Source organism: Prunus avium, chromosome 7 (genome assembly GCF_965620075.1).
Source record: "Prunus avium chromosome 7, drPruAviu1.hap1.1, whole genome shotgun sequence".
NCBI classification, from domain to species: domain Eukaryota; kingdom Viridiplantae; phylum Streptophyta; class Magnoliopsida; order Rosales; family Rosaceae; genus Prunus; species Prunus avium.
This window is the reverse complement of record NC_142290.1, coordinates 36,840,334-36,860,944: the sequence shown is the minus strand read 5'-3', so window position 1 is coordinate 36,860,944 and position 20,611 is coordinate 36,840,334. Positions and strand designations below refer to the sequence as shown.

Sequence of the window (20,611 nt, the reverse complement as noted above, 5' to 3'; positions counted from 1 at the left end):
AGAGAATAAGAAATGAACATTAGCTAGAAAGACATAGAGGCAGCTTTCAAAAGCTAGATTAATCTAAAAGTTGGTACCACCCAAATTGGGGGGCACTTGGCCATCTTGATCATCGTCTTAGCAAGTGTGCTGTATGGTGCTAAAAAGCATTGGTTTTTGACGTCGTACGCACCAAAATCAATTCCATATTGCAACTCAAAATTACAATAGGCTTTATCGTCAAAATGATTGAAGTATATAAAATTTGGTTGATATCCTGGAAAATTTGACGCCGGCACAGCTAAGGAAGAGTTATCACCCACAAAAATAGCGATATCACCCAATGTTTTCTTCTCAATCCACTTACGCTCATCGAAATTCAATTCGAAAATTTTGACTTGCTTCGTGACATACATATCATCTTCGTCTAGCTCTGAAAGCCTGTGAACCATCAATAGTTCTTTATCATTCAAAGCCACAAGATATTTCAACATGAACGGTGTTCGCTTAATACCTTCTGCAACACATTTTATATCTGAATAGGACTGAGTAGTAATATCAAAAGTAAAAATTCTGCTCCATTGGTCAACAACATAAAATTTATTTTCAATGCAAACAACTTCGCATATTCCCTTCACCTCCTTATCAAGATAAGTCCATGTTGTATCTTTAGAGAGTCGGAGAAAAGCCATATTAGAAAAATACCCAAATATCACCACAACAATGCACTCGTTTGCATTTAATATTGGGTCTGCTGTTAGTGTAGCCTTGCCGACATAATACTCATAATGTTTAGTAAAGAATTTCAATGCACCACCCTTATCATCTGGAGGGCTGATTAATGGAGGTAGGCGAATGATTGAATTTTCTTTTTCTTCCTTCCCTTTGGTTCCAGACAATGGGTCTAGTAGGGTTATCGCAAAGTTTTCTTCCCCGATAATTACCCATCCTTTTGAAGACCCACAAAAGCACTTATTTAAAAAGTTAAATTGCAAATCCAAAACTTTTTCATCCACGAGGTTGCATAAGTTCCATGTACCTTCTTGGTCGGTAGAAATCATAAGCATTGGAGGTTGGTCACGACCTAACAGCTTAGCACGATGACTTTGATTATGTTTTGCTACAGAGTGCCATGACATACACACAATACTGAATCGCGCAAAGTCCAGTTGCGCCACTAATCTATCTACAACTGAATCTAAAAGATGTTGTGGCAATCCAGCCCAATCTGAAAGACAAAATAAGTATTTGTGAGTAAGAGAACATGAGAAGGAAAATATGTTTTGAAATCAGGAACGATTTATAAATTATATACTTTGATTCATGGAAAACTAGAGGATATTATATATGATAACAAATTGCAAAATAAATGAATAAAACAAAGATAATAGGATATGTACAGAAAAGTTTCATTGAAGAGAACATGCCTGAATCCATGATTTTCTAACCGAGAAGAAGACTGCCCGGAATATGTAGATTAAATGCTATGAATCATATATGAATCAACGAGATGATCACCCCTTATATACAAGTACTTCCACTCCTTTTCCCTGATAGAATAGGATTTTTTTTATTTTTTTATGAGAAAAAAAAGGGAAACAAGACTCCGTTGACAATAAATTAGGAAAGAAATTAGACGAAGAACACGTTGTACAAGTTATTTAAAGCTTAGTGTTAGTTCTACGCTTTGTGTTGCATGGTTTGATTTTAAACCTTGGCTTACAGGTGATTCCGAGAAAATTGGTTCAGGTGGTCACACCATCAACCACAACTGACGGAAATACCTTCGGGTCGCGGAGGTCTTGACCCTTGGGCCTGGACTTGTGGATGACCACCGGCTCCCAGTCCTGGGTTATCACTCCTGGGTTTCTGCTCGGCATCTTCGGAGATCTAGAGAGAGAGTCGGATAGATGTAAAGAGAGAAAGCTTGGATTCCTTTGCGATTGGTGGAGAAGATGATCAGAGGTGGGGAAGACGGACGCTCAATTTATAGTTTTTAGATTTTTTATGGATGGAAAATTGAAAATACGCGCGGGTGGCAGTTATTATGTGCTGCACTGGTTTTGTTCTCCACGTGTTCTTCGCAGCGTAATGCTCGCATTGCTTGGAATGGAAAATACTGTGGGCGTTCACAACGTGGCAGTCTACCATTGCTAGTCTTGGTGCCTCGTTCTACATCCTCGCAGTAGAGGATATTTTAAGAACTAGAGCTGAAACGGCTTGTCGTATATAAGAGGAGTTCATCTATACGTGGCGCCGAATCGCAATGCACGGGTCCTCTCTTTCTTTATAAATAGTGTAGCCGGGCGGCTATACTCGGGATCTTTTTTAATTCATAAAACCGAGTATAGCCGTCCGGCTTTACTGAGGTCTTTTTTAATTCATAAATAGTATAGCCGTGGCTATACCCTCTTTGACACGTGGCGACGCGAGCGCTATGCACCAGGTGGTTGGTTTTTTTTTAATTATAAATCGTATAACCGCACGGCTATACTGTTTTGTGTTAAGAAAAAAGATCGTGTTGAAGTAATTTGCATGATCGGTGTTTATGGATTTCTAGTGAGTGCATGTCAGATGTATCCTTTTCATCACAACACAAAGTGCATACAAGAAAGTGGCTTCATATAATTTGTACCATCAACAAAGTGCATACAAGAGTGAAAGCCGGTGTTCGCTGACACAATGTTGGTGTTCACTAACCTTGTTATTCTGAATTGTGTGTAGTTCTCTGACCCTGATAGATGTGAAGTTGTATATTATTTTACTTATATAAGACTATGAAAATAATGGAATGTTCTTACATCTGCAATGCCACTCTAAAAGACTAGTGAAATGCCATTTGCCTTAGATATTGCACTGTTAATTTTGGCATTTTAATGGGAATATATCTGCAAAAACTATGAAAAGAGAAATCATGTGTCACTCAGTTCCTCAATTTTCTCACAGAATTTTCACTGACAATCAGCCTAACTTGACAGATACTAACATTGATGGAAGAATTTGGGATGAAGCCAGATGTGATAACATTTAGCACCATAATGGATGCATGGAGCTCGGCAGGGCTCATGGAAAAATGCCAGGAGGTCTTCAATGACATGATGAAAGCTGACATAGAACCGGGCATCCATGCATTCAGCATTCTTGCAAAAGGCTATGTGCGTGCTGGTGAGCCTGGTAAGGCTGAGTCAGTTATGATTTCCATGGGAAATTATGGTGTGCATCCAAATGTTGTAATCTTCACAACCATCATGAGTGGGTGGTGCACAGCTGGCAAAATGGAGCATGCTTGGAGTATCTATGAGAAAATGTGTGAAATGGGCATTGCCCCCAATTTGAAAACTTTTGAGACCCTAATATGGGGATATGGAGAAGCTAGGCAACCATGGAAAGCAGAAGATTTGCTCCATATAATGGAAGGGAAGGGTGTTATTCCTGAGAAGAGAACTATCCAGCTTGTCGCCGAAGCTTGGCGTGTGATAGGTTTAATGACCGAAGCCATGAGAGTCTTAAATGATTCAGACGAAGAAAGGGAAGTAGTACAAAATAATAGGAGGGACAAGGTACCTGAGCAGAGTTTGAAGATGATTAATAGGAAACAAAACTTAAGTACTTCTCATCCTAATGTTTTGCCAATACCTGGAGTAGTTGTTTCTGATAACGGCGGATCTGCTGCCAACATAAGAGGTCAGATGATTTCAAGAGGATTTCATTTTTCATCTGACAGTATGCAGAATGCTACTAAAACCATGTGTCTTGCTCATACGTCTGCATTTAGAGTGCAACCACTGATCATATGTAGGAGGCAATTTCAGACTCAAGTTGGGATGTGCAGGCAGTTTGTAAATACACATCCAGTGGTGTAAATAAATACATTGATGAGGAAACAGAGGCGACTCAGATGATGCTATTTCGACGAGGGACAAAACATTATCCTGCTCCAGAACATTTCCTTGGTTCTTAGATTCATGAGTGTTGATGATTCTTTGCTATTCAGAGCTGTTGATAGTGTTGCAGCATATACTTCCATCTCTATTGGTGTCCCTTCTGATTGTGCAAGTCAAAGTGTAGGAAATTATGTAATTTGCTACATGAAATGTGTAACATATGTTGATAATTCAGGGCCAAAGATAACAATTTCTTCTGATATATATTTGTTAAATGAAAATACTATTCACAAATGAGTAATGAAAAGGGTTACTTTTGAAAAACGAAGTTTTATGTTGCAGGCTAGCAGCCAGCCCCTGTAGCTTTTCTTCTCTGCCACAGTGATTATTCTCATGTTAATTTTACTGCAATCTCCCTAAAGTGGAGTTTTAGCTCAAGAATGCATTTAAGCTCTCAATAAACACAATTAAAATATTGGAGCGGGTCCCACTGCACTACCAACAAAATGGAGAACATTGGAAGCTCACGAATATTTAAAACTAAAATAAAAATTCAAAAAAAGTAAATACCAAAGGCTAAAAATCTGCAGATTGAATGCATAGCTAGCTTGAGACAGAGGGAGAGAAAGAGATGCTCTCTCTACGTGTCTCCCATCCAAAACCCTAACTTTAACCATACCCACTTCTCCACACCCATCAAAATCCCTAATTACACAGTGCTCAATCTCCACCCACTTTCAAGAACCCACTTCACCCCTTCTATAAAAACCGCAAATAATAAAACCCACTTCAAAAAACTTGCTTGCAATGCTTTAAAGGACTCTGGTGAGGAAACCAAGGCGGTTTGGGACCGTGGAGGAGGTGGTGATGATGGTGGAGGAGGAGGCGGTGGTGATGGCGGAGGGGATGATGAGCAGGTGGAGAAGAAGAGGGGGCCTTTACCGGAATGGCTCAATATCACTAACGACGACGCGAAGACAGTCTTTGCGGCGATAGCAGTATCGCTTGCTTTCCGGTCTTTCATAGCTGAGCCGAGGTACATTCCTTCGCTGTCCATGTATCCTACTTTGGATGTGGGAGACCGAATTGTAGCAGAAAAGGTCATACAATTTCTTTTAGAAGAATGTAAAATGACAATAATTTTATTCCAAGTGTACAATACTATTTACTAGATAAATTTGATCTTCAAGTAAACTGTAAACATAGTTCTTCTGTTCAATTTAGATTTGCAAACGTCTCTCTATCTCTCTCTCTCTCTCTCTCTCTCATATCATTTCACCCACCATCAACTCACAAGCTCTCCCAAGTGGGATTAGCAAAAACAGAATCATGATGTCTCATTCACGGGAATTATGAAGCCTTGTCCTTTATCCTAACTACCTTCTAATTCTTTAACCTCATAATCATTTCCTGAATGCCATTTCCGATCTTTTTCTCAAAAGAAACAAGCAACAATGTATGTACTAGGAAACCCCTATGGCTTGAACAAAAATTTAGGTCCCCGGCAGTGATAATTTCCATTGACATATTGACAAGTACTACACATATATTATGGCCAAATTATTCTGAAAAACAAAGAAGTCCAATATATGCACCAAAAAGAAAAGGAAAACTCAGGAAAAAGGGTTGAATTAGTGTTAAGTTGGTAAACATGGTAAAGCACTAGGATTCTGTAGATACCACCATAATTGATATATAGCTTTAAAATATATCCCAAAGAATCAAAAAGCTCCTCATGGAATTGGTGACCATGATTTAATCATTCTTAACAAAACCCTTTTCAATCATGAATTAGTAGAATGCAAGCAACCAAAACTCTAGTTAATCTTAACCGTGAGCCCCCCCCTCACATATTTACAAGAATCCATATATCTACATAGTTTCTCACTCTCTTAATGATCTCTCTATGCTTTGCTGCTCTAACCACAATGTCAAGAAGAACAGCACAAGTCCTCGACTCGCTCAATTCTATTAGCACCACCCAGATTTTCAGAGAATCCATCAGAGTTGTACTTCTCCATCCAACCCATTTCCACTCCATCTCCATCTTCCTCTTTTCCCCTCTGCCAGCCTCCCTCTTCATCTCACACTTTCTTCTTCACCATTTCCCCCAAATACCTTCCTCAACAATCAAAATCACAGATCATATACTTGCACATCCCCTGCCCAAACTACTATCCAAAACCATTGTTCACATTGCTCTCTGCTTCCCTTCATCTATCACCTTCTCACTTCTTGGAAGAGCTGCTACTATTCAAGCAGTTTCAGACAGTTACAATGGAATAAACCTTGACAGAAGAAGGTTACTTGTGAGAAGTGGGCTCAATTGGATCAAGCTTCTGAACACATGTCTTTGTGAACTTATCATTGTACTTGGGCTCCTTGGAGTTTTGGTTGCGAGCCTAGCGGTTGTACCAAAGATACTATTTGCATGGGGTGTCTGCTCAGAGGTCTTAGGATTCTGGGGTGTCCTTGGGTTTCTAGGGGTACCCTTTTGTGTGGCGTTTGCGCATGTTATGGTTGTGGGGAACCTAGCTAGGGTTTTATCAGTGCTGGAGGGTGAGTGTTATGGATTTGAGACATTGATAAAGGCCAAGAGACTCATGGAAAGAAAGCGAAAAACAGCTTTGGTTATGGCTTTGTTGAGTAACGTGGGCTTTAGGCTAGTTGAATGCTTGTTTGACTTTAGGATGAGCAAGGGCATCAATTTGTGGGAAGGTCCCCTGCTGGTTTCCATGTACTCTTTGCTGCTTGTTTTCGACACCGTCATGAATGTTGTATTCTATTATACTTGTAAGCTTTGACGTTTGAGCTAGAGTATTCATTTATTTAGCCTTTCTGTTTTTTTGTTTTTTTTCTCTCTCTGGATTGGGTGTAAGGAAAATGTAGCAGGAGCTTGGCTCAAAGTAATGGGGTTAGGCCAAAAGAGGCAAAGGAGCAAGATCATGGCGATACAGATTTCAGGGTGGAGAAGATGCCAAATTAATTTACCCTTTTTCCCCAATTTTTCATTTCTGCTTTTTTAAAACTGAAGCCAATTCAGGGTGGATCAAGAAGCAAGATCGTGGCAATACAGATTTCAATAAAATGAACAATGCTTTGCAACTTTGGAAACCCAATCGCATTCCTGAAAGACTAGGAAAGATAACAGCCGCTGATACAGTAACAGAGATGAATATGTTGCATGTTAATCAAAAGCCTCCATTCTCATCAAATTACATATAAAGTCTGTATTTTGGCCAATGGTTATATATAAGATAAAACTTCCCAAAAAGAATTCGCAATGTTAGCAAAGCCAACAGATGTTCCTCCCCAGAGTAAAGGAGAGAGCAGCTTCAGATGCCACCATCCTTCAAAATAATAAAAGTCCTGAGACAATAAATTAGGACAAGGAAACTCCATTATTTAAGAACATTTTATTATCTGATGACAATAAAATTCAACCTTGAAGAGTGCATTAACAATATCTTATCCTCCAGAACATAGAACTGATACAAAAGCATTTTAGATCTGTCTGCAGCTAGAAACAATTAAGATGTACACCAAAGCAAGTAGTGTTTGCTAGAAACAACGGAAATATATTATATACATTAACAAAGCAACAGACCCTAGGGAGGTTTTGCTGGACAATCTAGACTCCCCTGGGTTACCTCAGGGATTTGTGAAACGTTCACAATGTCGGTCAATGCCGAGACTTTGCAAGTCGTTAACCAACAGAATTGGACCTTCTCAAATTATCTAAACCATAAGGTGAGCAAGTTCTACTGTCTGATAGTCTAAAGCCTTACTCTGAAAATGTTCCCAGATGACTTCAACTTCGTCCTTATACCCAAGACTGTTTTGCATTTAATATTTTCATCGAACCACTATCTTTTTTTCCTTATTCAATCAATTCAAATGGTTGGTCACTACAATTTCGCTTTAAAGACAATGCATCTCATACATAACTTAAGTCACAAACATGCAACACATGTGCCCCTGCAAATATGAATCTACTCCATATACCCATGAAAGTCACTGTTTGTGGGATTCTGAGTTCTGGAGTAAGGAAGAGAGATCAACATCTGAACAACATTAACACCATATCTTTAATGCATTTCATGAAATCAAATGCTTTCCAAAACAGTTCTACTCAGCCAATGGAACAAATAGAAGTGAGTGTCAACAAAGGAATGAAATCAATGCATTAATTCGTTTTGAGCAAGCAATACAACATAACACAATTATGAGCAGACTTAGGATATCTTAATACAATAATGCCTCATAAATTATACTAAAACAAACAAAACCTCCAAATTTAATGCAATTGTGGCAAGCAATTCAGTATGCCAAAGTAAAGACAAATACCATACAGACCCTCACCCGCATCATTCACTGAGATCCTCAGCAGAAACATCCGTTTCATCATCATCGTCAGCTTCCTGAATTTTCGCAATCTCCACTTGTGCTCTCTCAAGAATCTGCTTCTTCTGAAATTCCAACTCCTTATGGAAATCTTTCCTCATCTTCTCCAACTCCCTCATCTGCTGTCTCTTACTACTCTCAATCTTCTCATAAATCTCCCCAAACTTGTGAATAGAATCCGCCAAGACTCTATACGAAGACCCTTCCTCCCCCCTATCCCCTCCACGCATCCCCATTCGTGGTGGAAAGGCATCCTGATCATCATTCCCATCCTGATCATCATCTGTCTCTGACTCACCAGGACTATCCCTCATCTCATCAAACCCATTTGACCGCTCCAAATATACCCTTGTGTTCATAAACACATACTCGCCGGAATCTACCCCGCACGCAAGCCCGCATTCTTGCCTCAAGGACGAAGCCATTAACATATCCATCTTCTTAAAGTAAGCCCATTTGCTAGAATTCAACCCCATTTCTTCAACTTTCTCCTTCTCCTTCTTGTACTTCCTCTTAAGCATATCCAACATACTCCTGCATTGCGTGTCAGTCCTTTCGATCTTAGACGCCTCTGAAACCTTCTCGGCCACTTCGTGCCAATCTTCAGACCTCAAACTCTTCCTCCCAAGCTGAAGAAACCTATCACCCCAAACCTCTAACAGAACAAACACCGCGTGCTCAGTCCAATCCTCTTCGCCCCGAGGGCTCGGATCCCTATACGGCACTCTCCCGCGAGGCGCAAACTCGTAGCTTGATTCCAAATTCTTCACCTTCCTCTTCTTCGTGTGCCTTTCAAAACCATCGTCCGCTTCAAAATTCCGATGTAACCCACGTGGGTGCTCCTCTTCCTCTTCCTCTTCCTCGTCGTGGTCTCGTCGACCATTTCCTTCATCAAACTCGTCCAATTCGTCGTCGTCTTCCTCTGCGTATCGATTGGCAATCGGGCGAGAATATTGGGTGTTTCGTATATTGATTTTTCGGCGACCAGAAGAGTTATGATGATTGAGAGAGTAGGCTTTCGAATGGTACCTTGCGTCGTCATCCATGTCGTCCATATGAGCACAAAATCGAAAACTTTACAGCAGGAAGAACCCTAATAACCAATTAACGTAAAACCCCAAACCAATCTAACAATGAACATACAAATTGGGGGTATTTGTTTGGGAAATTGAAAATTTGTGTAACTGTTCTGTTTTCTGAAGAATCCAAACTGAGAATTATGAGATATTAGAGGGAATGAGCTGAACTCCGAGAGCTGAACGAAACCCTAATTTGGTTGGTGGCTTAGATTCAATTCAAAGGGTTTCGGGTTACGGGTTGCCGAAATGGGTTCGTAAAAAAAAGGATAAGATGAAATAAAATGGACGGGAATATTTGTTTGGGCCGAATGGTTACGGGTCTCCCAATGCTAAAAGTGGGTTACCCGGCCCAATGAATAGTCCAGCGATTACTTGAATTTGAGAACTCGTATCTAGAAAAATTATCAGATATGAACAATCAAAATGCATGAAATGTCAAAAGGTCTGGGGTTTGCCCAGGCCCTGGGTGCCGGTAGCCTCTTCCTTCTCTAAACTTTCTGTTACAAAAAAAAAAAAAAATTGCATGAAGTGTCTCTCAACTAGCGATTTGGATTGCAATCTTTAATATTATGTTTTTTTCATACAAGTGATATTAACAATGACGAATTCGAACACAACACCTTAAAATGTATGACAAATGCAAAAATAAGCCAAACTATATTTGGATGATGGGTTTACCTCTGTCAACCAAACTATATATCTAATAGTTCTATCCTGTCCACGTAGTAAAATACATTGGTTGTCGATGTTGTGACATATTTATTCTGTGCAACTAATTCATTATCCTAACCTACCTTTTCTTTTTTTTGAAATGAATTGGTTGGTCGATCTCATCTTCCTGTTTCCCGTTTTATATTTAACGATTAATTAATTGGGGTGCCCAAGTATTAAAGGATCAGAATTTGGTTATCGAGAAAGAGAAGAAGGCAAGGACTGAGAGAGAGGGAGAATAATTTTTTGATGGGGAAGATAGAGAAGGTAGCTAGGGTTTTTTTTTTGGGGGGGGGTGTCAAAGGTAGCTAGGGTTTGTAGTCACAAGGAGATAGGGGATTCAATTAATAAAAGTTGAAATATTTGGGTGGGGACCGTGAATTATGAAGTTTTTCTTCCCTCCCAGAAGTCACGGGGGGTCCCATGATTAATATGAAGGCAAAAATAAGCCAATCACGTAAGGGAGCATGGAATCGAGCTGGACTGGACTGGCTGCACTGTGACTGTGTGTGCTGTAAAAGCTAAAGGTAAAGAGAGACTACGTACTGTCCCAACTTCCAACTATCATCAACATGTTATCATACAGAATAGATAGATAGAGTAGAGATTACTGAATTAATTTGTACAAGCTTTTCTCGGCTCGGCCCTATATAAACACTAGCCGCTCTATCTATCACTATCAAACATTTTAGTAGCTAGCTAGCTATGGGAATTTCGATAGTGAGGGTGGGGAAGGTACTTTTGGGGGTGGCTGTGGTGATGATGAGTTTCATCTCTGACTCATGCGTACAAGGAATAAGGAAGATGGAGATGAAGATGGAGATGAAGAAGAATAAGGGTGGTGAAGGTGATGATCATGGCAACAACAAATTAGGGAAAAAGGAGCCAGAGTGGTTCTTTGATGGTCCTGCTGCAGGCAATCCCAATGTTCCTGGTGGGGTTAGTGGCGGTGGTGGTTTTGGAGGAGAGGGGAAAGGGTTTGGTTTTAGTTTTGGCGGGCAGGGATCCTATAGTTACAGCTATGGTACTTCTGGGAAACCTGCCAATACAATTGGTTTTGGAAAGCCTGACTGTGTTGGAAAAGGTGGCGGAGCTGGTGGTGGGATAGGCAAAGGTGGAGGAGCTGGTGGTGGGATAGGCAAAGGTGGAGGGTCTGGTGGTGGAAGCCACCATAAGACTAAAAAAGAGAAGAAGCACCATCAAGGTGGTGCTGGAGGTGGAATTGGGGGAGGCATCGGCAAAGGAATTGGTGGTGGAGGTCATGGTGCTCAAGGAGCTGGTCATGGAGGCATTGGCAAAGGAGGTGGTGTTGGTGGCGGCATTGGTAAAGGAGGGGGTGTTGGTGGTGGCATCGGCAAAGGAGGGGGTGTCGGTGGCGGCATCGGCAAAGGAGGGGGTGTCGGAGGCGGCATTGGCAAAGGAGGGGGTGCTGGTGGCGGCATTGGCAAAGGAGGAGGTGTCGGTGGCGGAGGAGGAGGGGGTGCCGGAGGAGGTGTTGGTGGCGGAGGAGGAGGGGGTGCCAGAGGAGGTGTTGGTGGCGGAGGAGGGGGTGCCGGAGGCGGTGTCGGTGGTGGAGGAGGGGGTATCGGTGGCGGAGGAGGGGGTACCGGAGGTGATGTAGGTGGGGGAATTGGTGGTGGTGCGGGAGGCGGCAAAGGTGGTGGTGTAGGAGGCGGCATAGGTGGTGGTGGTGGTGTTAGGGGAGGTGCTGGGGGCGGCATAGGTGGCGGAGGAGGGGGTACCGGAGGCGATGTAGGTGGGGGAATTGGTGGTGGTGCGGGAGGCGGCAAAGATGGTGGTGCAGGAGGCGGCATAGGTGGTGGTGGTGGTGGTGGTGTTGGGGGTGGTGCTGGGGGCGGCATAGGTGGTGGTAGTGCTGGAGGCGGCATGGGTGGTGGTGCTGGAGGTGGCATGGGTGGTGGTGTTGGTGGTGGTGGAGGTGGCGGTGCAAGTGGTGGCATGGGTGGTGGTGGAGGTTTTGGTGGTGGTGGTGGTGGTGGAGTTGGGGGCGGATTTGGTGGTGGTGCTGGTGGAGGATTTGGTGGCGGTGCTGGTGGTGTTGGAGGTGGAGGAGGAGGAGGATTCGGGGGCGGGGGCGGGGGTGGTGGCAGTATAGGTGGAGGCATTATTAATAATAGACATGCCTAATTGTTTAATTAGAGACATCGGTGCTGAATTTGGTAATGTTAGCGGTGAGAATTATATTCAACCATGCATAAGAGTAAGAGTACGAGCTCGTGGGTTGAAAGGTGCCACCACCATTGCTTTCTTTATCTCTACCTATTAATTAATTAACTGTCAGCAATGACCTGCATTAGTTGTAATATTATTCCTAATAAATTATTAATTGATCTTATATCTACCTTCTTTCTTATATATGTATAATGTAGCATCGACATGCGTTTCATTTTCTGATTTTCATTTCATTCTGAAGAATAAGAGCCAATAATTATCCTACTTCTCAATCATAAATTAGGAAGCCAATGGTAAAATATTAATAGCTGAGGGGGCAAATTGTTAAAAACAGTGGCCGTTCATGGCCTCCAACGCGATCGATCATATGTCGACCGCCAAATAAACTCGATCCATTTTAATTAAATAAATCCACAATCTTTGATTGATGGAGCTAATTTTTCAATTAATCGTTGTAAAACCATGTTGCCATAGTTTACCAAAACAAACAAATAAAAAGTTACAGCCCACAAAATAAGACAAGGGTGAAGGAGGCTGAACAAGAAATATCCGTCGGTGTCTCTTTCAGTCAAGAATTCATTCATCAATCCCGCCCTTTTTTCTTGTGATTAAACCAATTAATGCCCTAAGAAAAAATTTACACGAAGACCAAACCCCCAAGAACACGAGCATCTACTACAAAATTTTGGAATCAAACCAAAGGGCATGGTCAAATTTGGAGCAATCCTTCAACCCAATAGAACAATGTCTGCTTGGAATAGTATTGATCAAGAAAAAGAAAAAGCAAGAAAGCTTGAGGGTGACATTATTTTGGAGGGCACCAAAAGAACTATACTTGTGTAATAAAAATTCTGCAATTCCTCTCCTTCCACGTATAGTAACAGACAGAGGCAGAGCAAGACATTAAAAAAAAACTATGACACTCATTGATTTCCCACCTCTATATATATATAATTGAGACCAAAACTTGGTTCCAAATATCAAAAGACTCGGAGCTATAGCAAACAAAGAATAAATGCTCAGTTCATTCAAAGAGCACACTTCCTCTAAATTCCCTAACCTCTCTCTCTCTCTCTCTCTCTCTCTCTCTCTCTCTCCATTCTTAAATTCGTGGGGTGTGGTGATCAGTATCATAAATAGAGATGGGTTCAAATATCAAATCCAACTTCCACACGGTGAGCTTTGCAGCACCAAGAGGGTTTGCAACGACATTCAAATCTGACCTCAAGGAAACCTTTTTCCCTGACGATCCATTCAAGCAATTCAAGAAGGAGAAACCACTTGGCCGTGTCAAGAAAGACTTCCAATATTTCATTCACATCTTTGAATGGCTTCCCAAATATAGTTTGCGCATGTCCCAGTTTGATTTACTTGCTGGTATCACCATCACTAGCCTTGCCATCCCTCAAGGAATTAGCTTCGCCAAACTCGCCGACATTCCTCCTGTCATCGGCCTCTGTAAGTAGCCGGTCCCATGTATCCATCATGCATGCATATAAACCCCACACATGCATGTTGGACGTCATGTTACATAAGATTATTATTTTTTCATTAAACATGTGTGTAAGGTTAGTAGTTGGTTATTTTTAATTTCAAGAACACAAAATATTATCTAAATTTGGCGATTGTGATTACATGCACAGATTCGTGCGTAGTTCCATCTATTGTTTATGCGATTTTCGGAGACTCGGAAGCATGTTGCTGTGGGCACGTTGGGTACAAGCTTATTGCTTATGGCCGAAACCATTAACAAAGTTGCATCTCCAGAGGCTCAGCCCGCATTGTACCTTCACTTGATTTTTACGGTCACTTTTGTCACTGGAATCTTTCAAGCAGCTCTTCTAGGTTTTCTAAGGTGACCGATCGAAAAAGAGGCTCTTGCAATTAATATTTGAAAGAAAAAATTGTTATGTGAAAACAGCATAAACTGATAAAACCCAATTAAGAAAACACAAAAGTTAACTCGAAACCTCTTTATTGGATTGGATTATGAGTCATCATTACAAAATTAAAATTATACTGGAGTTGGAATATTCTTTAATTAAATTGATGAGTTAATATATATTTGTGCAGAATGGGGATTTTGGTGGATTTCTTATCACATTCCACGATCACTGGGTTCATGGGGGGACTGCAACTATATATAATATGCTTGCAACAGTTGAAGGGTTTTTTTGGTTTGACGAATTTTACGACCAAAACCGATGTCATATATCTGTTATGCACTCCCCCATCGAACATAGAGATGAGGTTTGTTTGTATTATTTAGAGATAAAAAAAAGCACAAGAAAATGATTTTTTTTTTTTAGTACAAGGGGAGGGGATTTACACAAATATTCATTAGGTGCCTGGGTGTTTCGAACCTCCTCTACCCAAGCTATACCCTACTGATAGAAAATGAGTTTTTAAAATTTATTGCTTATGACTAGAGATGATTCTAACAATGAGACATTCTCTTTCTCCAGTGGAGATGGGAGAGTGCAATTGTTGGTGTTATCTTCCTTGTTTTTCTCCAGCTTACTTACTACCCACCTTGTGAGTTCTCTCTCTCTCACTCTCTCTCTCTCTCTCTCTCTCTCTCTCTCATTTGTGTAACCTAATTTTCTTTTGTTAATTTGAAATGTATAGAAAATTTCAGAGACAAAAGAAGCCAAAACTATTTTGGGGTATCTGCTATGGCTCCAATGGTCGTTGTTGTACTAGGCTGTCTTGCCGCTTATCTTGCACGTGCCGAAGACCATGGAATAAAAATTGTAGGTGCACTAGTTTTTGTTATATATACAATATATATCAGGTGGGTGCTTGTTTTTTCTTTGGCCTGAAGAGGTGGGTGAGTTGAAGAAAGGTATAGATCACCTTTCCATTCAATTTTTGAACTTTAACCTTGTTGACACCATAACTGACCAAGCAACTAGAAGAAACTCTAAGCAAAGCAAGAGGAGTCCCACATCGGAAATCTACATGAAGTGAACACTCTCTCTCACCTATAAAAGCATACCACTCTCCACTTAAGAGGGGATCCGAAACTGAGCTGGGCTCCCTCTTCAGGACTCTCCTGTTAGTCTGGCCTTCGAGTCCTGGGTCTCCAGACCCGGGGACTTGACCCCCTGGGCTCCAGACTCCTAGCTTTGTACCTTAGGCCCTAGGCCTTCTTCCATTTATCTTTGGGGTCTAATCCCCTTGTACATATGTAAACAATATCATAATGAGAACATCTTCTCTGTGGACGTAGCCCATTCATTAAGGGTGAACCACATATATCTTGTCTTTTGTATATTTATAAATTGGCCAAGCCCTCACATACATGATGAAGGTCCAAACCTTCACCCATCACTCATCACACCTCATCACTAAGTTGGACCCAATCTTGGCGGAACCATTTTGGGCATCAACAAACCTCAAATATTTGCCTTCTGTTTTGAAAGTTGGAATTGTTACAGGCCTTATTGGTTTAGAATCTTAATCTTCCTTCCCCCCCTCCTTTTTTTTTCACTCTTTTGGATTGGATTAATTAGGAGACTCTAGCGGTAGATTAATTTAATATTATTTAGTTAATTTTGAAAATAACTTTTGCAGGAAGGAACAGCTGTTGGAAGGACCTTTGCCCTACTGAAAAATGAACAAGTTGATGGGAATAAGGAAATGATAGCTTTTGGCCTCATGAACCTCGCTGGATCTTTCACTTCTTGCTACTTGACCACTGGTATAGATTATATAGTCCAATTATCCAACAAATAATAGTACTTGTAGGTATACGTACCACATTTTTGTATCACATTAATCGTAAACGGCTCATTTTCAATTTTTCATAAAATTTGCAGGAACATTTTCGAAAACTGCAGTGAATTACCATGCAGGATCTAAGACAGCAATGTTGAACACACAGTGATGGCAATCTTTCTGGCGCTCACGCTCTTGTTCTTGGCTCCTTTCTTTAGCTACACCCCTCTTGTCGCTCTCTCTGCCGCATTATTATATCTGCCACGCTTGGCCTCATCAAATATGAAGAGGCCATCAAACTCTTCAAGGTTGACAAGTTTGACTTCTGCATTTGCATGACTGCCTTCTTTGGTGTTGCCTTCATAAGCATGAACGATGGCCTCATGCTTTCTGTAAGCTTCTACATGGTGACTTATATTCACACTCAGATGTTGTTGATTGTGTAGTTAATGGTACCTATTAACTGTAACTAAAAAGTTGGGGCTTATCTTTCTTTTCATTGAAATTTATTCACACATGAAATAGTTTTCTATGAACCCAAAATAAAATAAAAAGAGAGAAGCCAATAGGGTCTAACCCAACGGAAAAGAGCCTTTAGACTAGTGATCTCAGGTTCGAACTTACATGACACCTTGATGATGTGTGTCTGAAAACCCCCCTCCCTTGTAGTTTACACTATCGATTGTATGTGAATCCTCAATTCTTCATTCGAGCCTCAAATGAAATTTGACATGACTGGACTCTTGTTATGAATCTGATTGAAGTACATGTAACTTTATCATCATGGGCCCATGATAAAATAAAGTCCTTAAATTATTAATATTCCTTTGTTAGCGGGTGCTTTTCATCTTCAAATAATTTCTCCTTGATCACCTCCAAGCCTTTTCTCCTTCGATTATTATTCATGTATTTACTCTCTCTTTTTTAGTACAATTAACATTTTTGTATACAAAGGCATTTAGATATACACGACAGCTTGGATTGCCATTCGAAAGCAGAATTGGATTTGCTGCACCAAACGCAGTGTGAGTCAATATGGATATAATTAATTTATGGAAGGAAGAGATTCTATTTAGCGTAATCCGATTTGAAAACTGTATATATATATGGTTTGCTTTCCCAGTCATTTTGGTATATTTTTCTTTTCCATGCATGTACAAAGTGCGCGTCCAGGTCTAAGTTTTAGGACTTCAAAGGTCTGCTTTGAATTCTCCATCATTTTAATCATTTCAGTTTCTCCATTATCCAAAGCAGAAATTGCTGTATTGATCAGGCTTGAATTTGCTTTGCAGTTCGATCTCATTTGAAGGGATTCAATTTAGGAACAATGTTGGGCCCTGACTAGTCTAATATAAGAATTTTCTCATCCTTACAACTTCACGCAATTTATCCTTACCAAATTCATTGAACATGCAACCAAACACTCATCCCAGTCCGTTGCAAATGTTTAAAAATGTAAGGGTTTAATGTTAATTTTTAAAAAGTTCACACAATGATATTATTGACAATAAAGATAAGAATGTCGATCGTGAAAAGTCAGCAGGATCCGAGAGTATTGTTCTTAATTGACTGTAATGTGAAGAAAACTGTAGTGGTTGCTTTTCCCCGTCATTTTGATACGTTTCTTCATGTAGTTGTTATAAACTCTGTGATGCGAATTAAGATGCTGCCATCACCATGCATGCATATACAAATACAAAAGTGGAATCCACGTCTAACTTTTAGGACTTGAAAGGCCTACACACTTTGAAATTTCTGTCGGCCGTTTTAATCAAAGTCCCATTATCCAAAACAGGCTCAATTTTTATTCAAGGCCGAGTCACACTACAGGCAAAATCTTCCATGTCATTAGTGCATATCTGTGTTTGACAGAGCTAGTGGAGGCCACCTATACTTTCCATTCTCAAAAACTTATATATCTGATGTGGTGCGAAACTATTGGTGCATATTTTCTAGTTCTTTCTGGGGCAACCTTGGCCTTGCATTCCGTTTTCAAGCAACAAACAATTTGTCGGGAAAGTGTGTGAAAGTGGACCAGATTAAAAAATTAATTAATTAAGGTCAACATCTAAAGCAAAGCAATGATTGAGATGAGAATGTTGAAATGATGCTGAAAAATGAGTCCACCATGATTAGCTCAAGTTTCGCACCACAAACTTCACCATGCAGTTGCGTTTCAAACTCGTGCAGCCAGCCAGCCAGCCCTCCCCCTTCGTCTTCATGATGAGTAACTTCTGAGGAAGGCTTTATTTCATCGTAGTTTTAATCAGAGAGACAACCCATGTTTTCAAATCAGATACAAACTATTTTTGGAGCCATTGTGGAAGCAAACAGCTTTACGCTAAGCTAGCTTATAATTCATTCAGGGTTTTCTAGCCTTTCCCTCATCGTTTTGTTTTCTTATTCATTCACATCAGTCAAGTTTTCGTTTGTCTGTTATTTTGGACGGCTGAGAATGCTCCTTGGTCCTGTTTTACCCAATCAATGGCGGACACACCCTATTGCTAGCTGTGACCCACCCCACGGCGCCGTTGCCTGCTGGTGCAGGGCTGATCTGCTTGCAGGTCATGTGTCGTGGTCTTTGCAATTGTGCCCCTTTGACAAACAATGCAATTTAGATGTTTTTCTTATTTCGGTATTTATCTATATATGTTTTTCTTATTTCGGTATTTATATATATGTAGATATAAGGCAAAGGCAGAAAATGGTACAACATTCAAAATACCAGAAAATGTCCTTAGTTAATGCAAACATTAAGAATTGAAATTATTAATTAAATGAGAATAATATGGTAAATTCACACTTTTTCATATTTAAAAAAATTAAAATTAAAAGAAAATTCATATAATGGATTCTATTTTTTTGAAACACAACTACCCATTATCTTTTTTAATTCTAAAATAAATTTAATTTTTTTAAAAAAAAGCCTCTCACAGGCGCGGAAGCGAGTGCGGAGAGGCTGTACAAATTAAGCTACTAAAAATCACAAAGGATCACTAATGTTCATGAGTAACGTCACATTCTATCTATTTTTTTTTTACTATACTATACTATAGTATTAATTATTTTTTAATTTTTTACTAGCCTTCCTCCCTCCCTATCCAAACTCATTCTCATTTTCCGAAGATCAAATTGAATAAATTACATAATTAGAAAATAACCCTAAAAACTACCTCTCGTACAAGTCAAAGAACCTGTGGTAGTTAACCAAGGTGGTTGGTGTGAGTGGTTCGGCACTCTCATTCCTTAAGAGAGGTCAGGGATTCGATCCCTGCTCTCGTACGGAGTCACCACTTTGGCCAACACTTTACCCCTTACGGGCCGACCCGGTGTGAGTAGGGATTAGTCTGGATTGTGGTTAAGGCTTAAAGATGCCACCCATAATTGAGGCCCATCCAGGACCACCTCATGGTTCATACCAAAAAAAAAAAAAAACCTGTGGTAGTTCATACCCAAAAAAAAAAACAAAAAAAAAACCCGTGGTATATGTATACTATATATATATTTTCAATTGTATTTCATTTATATACATTGGCATTGACCCTTTTGTTGATTACTATAATTTGGGATAATATTTCTTCACATAACTTTAGTTGATTGATATATTAACCGTGGCTCATTCATTACTCATTGCATATATCTACGACACATTAATCTTTACCGACACAACTCTGTCATATATATTAATTATAAACTCATGGATTTTTTATATATTATATTTGTGTAAAGCAATATGCCAATATACATGCATTAATTCCACGCAAAGTCAACTAACATGTCAATTCCTGGATACCGAAACTTGTACCTGATGATAATATCTAGCTAATGTGCGCGGGTCGTGTAAGAGAAGAAGAAGAAGAAGAAATTGGGTTGATCTTAGCATGGTAAGAGAAGTTGTTGGAAACTCCGTCTTTCATTCATGTATGTCATACAGAAATACGTATGGTACTCGTACTTGTATACGGTACTTGTGGTGTGAGAGAGAAATTCGGAGTTTTTATAGTTTCAAAATTTGTCTCGTAAGGGTTTTAGAGCTAATTTATTTATTTTCTGTTCAGATGCTACCATACACATATGGACTATGGAGTCAACGTCCTTGTAAATCTTTATCATTATCCTTATGTCATGCGACTCATTAGGCATAACTTAAAAGTCTTGAAATTGTTGAAAATAAGTTAGAAAGAGTGATAAAAATAGTTATTGCTGAAAACTAATTTAAGGTGAGTATCAAAATGTGAGAGAGGAAAGAGACAAAAAGCGAGAAAAGGAAAGAGTTAGAAATTAAAGCGAAAAGAAAAAGAGCGAGGGTGAGAGATATTATAGCAAAATGGGAACTATTCACGCTCTACCTCTGCTTACACTTCGTGACACTCCTATGTACGAGCGCACAACATCATTCATCCACACAATGTATATGTTACTGTGCTTCCACTTACGTAGGAGTTGACGAGAGTGTATTAAGGAAGTATGTAAGAACGTAGTATCGTAACATGTAAACATAGTAACAAAATGAGATAACAATATATAATCTGGAAAATATTAACAACAATATAATTCGAACGGCAATTTTCTATAAAAGCAATTCGTTAGAGTCGGACAAGAGATACTTCTTATCCAAGTTCATACACTGTGACTAGTCAG

The 20,611-nt window shown here is 40.0% G+C and overlaps 5 protein-coding genes and 1 pseudogene across 8 annotated transcripts; 4 read left to right on the top strand and 2 right to left on the bottom strand.

Moving 5' to 3' along the window:
- Window positions 1-53: 53 nt before the first annotated feature.
- Window positions 54-1,859, bottom strand: LOC110744588 (putative F-box protein At3g25750). Its single transcript, XM_088244706.1, has 3 exons — window positions 1,739-1,859; window positions 1,019-1,207; window positions 54-928 (listed from the first exon to the last, which is right to left on the bottom strand). The coding sequence occupies exons 1-3, from the start codon at window positions 1,857-1,859 to the stop codon at window positions 54-56; spliced, it is 1,185 nt and encodes a 394-aa protein (XP_088100832.1).
- Window positions 1,860-2,670: 811 nt separating this feature from the next.
- On the top strand, window positions 2,671-4,188 carry LOC148293401 (uncharacterized). Its single transcript, XM_088244089.1, has one exon. It carries the CDS (start codon window positions 2,970-2,972, stop codon window positions 3,840-3,842), a length of 873 nt encoding a protein of 290 aa, XP_088100215.1. The 5' UTR covers window positions 2,671-2,969; the 3' UTR covers window positions 3,843-4,188.
- Window positions 3,945-5,109, top strand: LOC110751023 (chloroplast processing peptidase-like). Its single transcript, XM_088244705.1, has 2 exons — window positions 3,945-4,055; window positions 4,430-5,109. Exons 1-2 carry the CDS (start codon window positions 3,945-3,947, stop codon window positions 5,033-5,035), a joined length of 717 nt encoding a protein of 238 aa, XP_088100831.1. The 3' UTR covers window positions 5,036-5,109.
- Window positions 5,110-5,188: 79 nt separating this feature from the next.
- Window positions 5,189-6,999, top strand: LOC110751024 (uncharacterized). Its single transcript, XM_021951444.2, has one exon. The coding sequence runs from the start codon at window positions 5,759-5,761 to the stop codon at window positions 6,665-6,667; it is 909 nt and encodes a 302-aa protein (XP_021807136.2). The 5' UTR covers window positions 5,189-5,758; the 3' UTR covers window positions 6,668-6,999.
- Window positions 7,000-7,021: 22 nt separating this feature from the next.
- LOC110751081 (Alcohol dehydrogenase transcription factor Myb/SANT-like family protein) lies at window positions 7,022-9,603 on the bottom strand. Of its 4 annotated transcripts, none has more exons than XM_021951503.2 (2): window positions 8,211-9,603; window positions 7,022-7,232 (listed from the first exon to the last, which is right to left on the bottom strand). In XM_021951503.2, exon 1 carries the CDS (start codon window positions 9,320-9,322, stop codon window positions 8,231-8,233), a length of 1,092 nt encoding a protein of 363 aa, XP_021807195.1. In that variant the 5' UTR covers window positions 9,323-9,603; the 3' UTR covers window positions 7,022-7,232; window positions 8,211-8,230. The 4 variants fall into 4 exon arrangements, with proteins under 4 accessions (XP_021807195.1, XP_088100214.1, XP_021807194.1 ...); XM_088244088.1 differs by having other exon boundaries at window positions 7,022-7,213; XM_021951502.2 differs by having other exon boundaries at window positions 8,226-9,603.
- Window positions 9,604-13,392: 3,789 nt separating this feature from the next.
- On the top strand, window positions 13,393-16,416 carry LOC110751026 (putative sulfate transporter 3.5; annotated as a pseudogene).
- Window positions 16,417-20,611: the final 4,195 nt, after the last annotated feature.

Coding starts and splice junctions, on each gene's coding strand:
- LOC110751023 (XM_088244705.1), top strand. CDS start 3,945: ATGAGTGTTGATGATTCTTTGCTATTCAGAGCTGTTGATAGTGTTGCA. Junction 4,056..4,429: donor GTCAAAGTGTAGGAAATTAT/GTAATTTGCTAC, acceptor CAAAAAAAGTAA/ATACCAAAGGCTAAAAATCT.
- LOC110751081 (XM_021951503.2), bottom strand. CDS start 9,322: ATGGACGACATGGATGACGACGCAAGGTACCATTCGAAAGCCTACTCT.
- LOC110751024 (XM_021951444.2), top strand. CDS start 5,759: ATGATCTCTCTATGCTTTGCTGCTCTAACCACAATGTCAAGAAGAACA.
- LOC110744588 (XM_088244706.1), bottom strand. CDS start 1,859: ATGCCGAGCAGAAACCCAGGAGTGATAACCCAGGACTGGGAGCCGGTG. Junction 1,208..1,738: donor TCCGTCAGTTGTGGTTGATG/GTGTGACCACCT, acceptor TTTGTCTTTCAG/ATTGGGCTGGATTGCCACAA. Junction 929..1,018: donor GATTTCTACCGACCAAGAAG/GTACATGGAACT, acceptor GGTCTTCAAAAG/GATGGGTAATTATCGGGGAA.
- LOC148293401 (XM_088244089.1), top strand. CDS start 2,970: ATGGAAGAATTTGGGATGAAGCCAGATGTGATAACATTTAGCACCATA.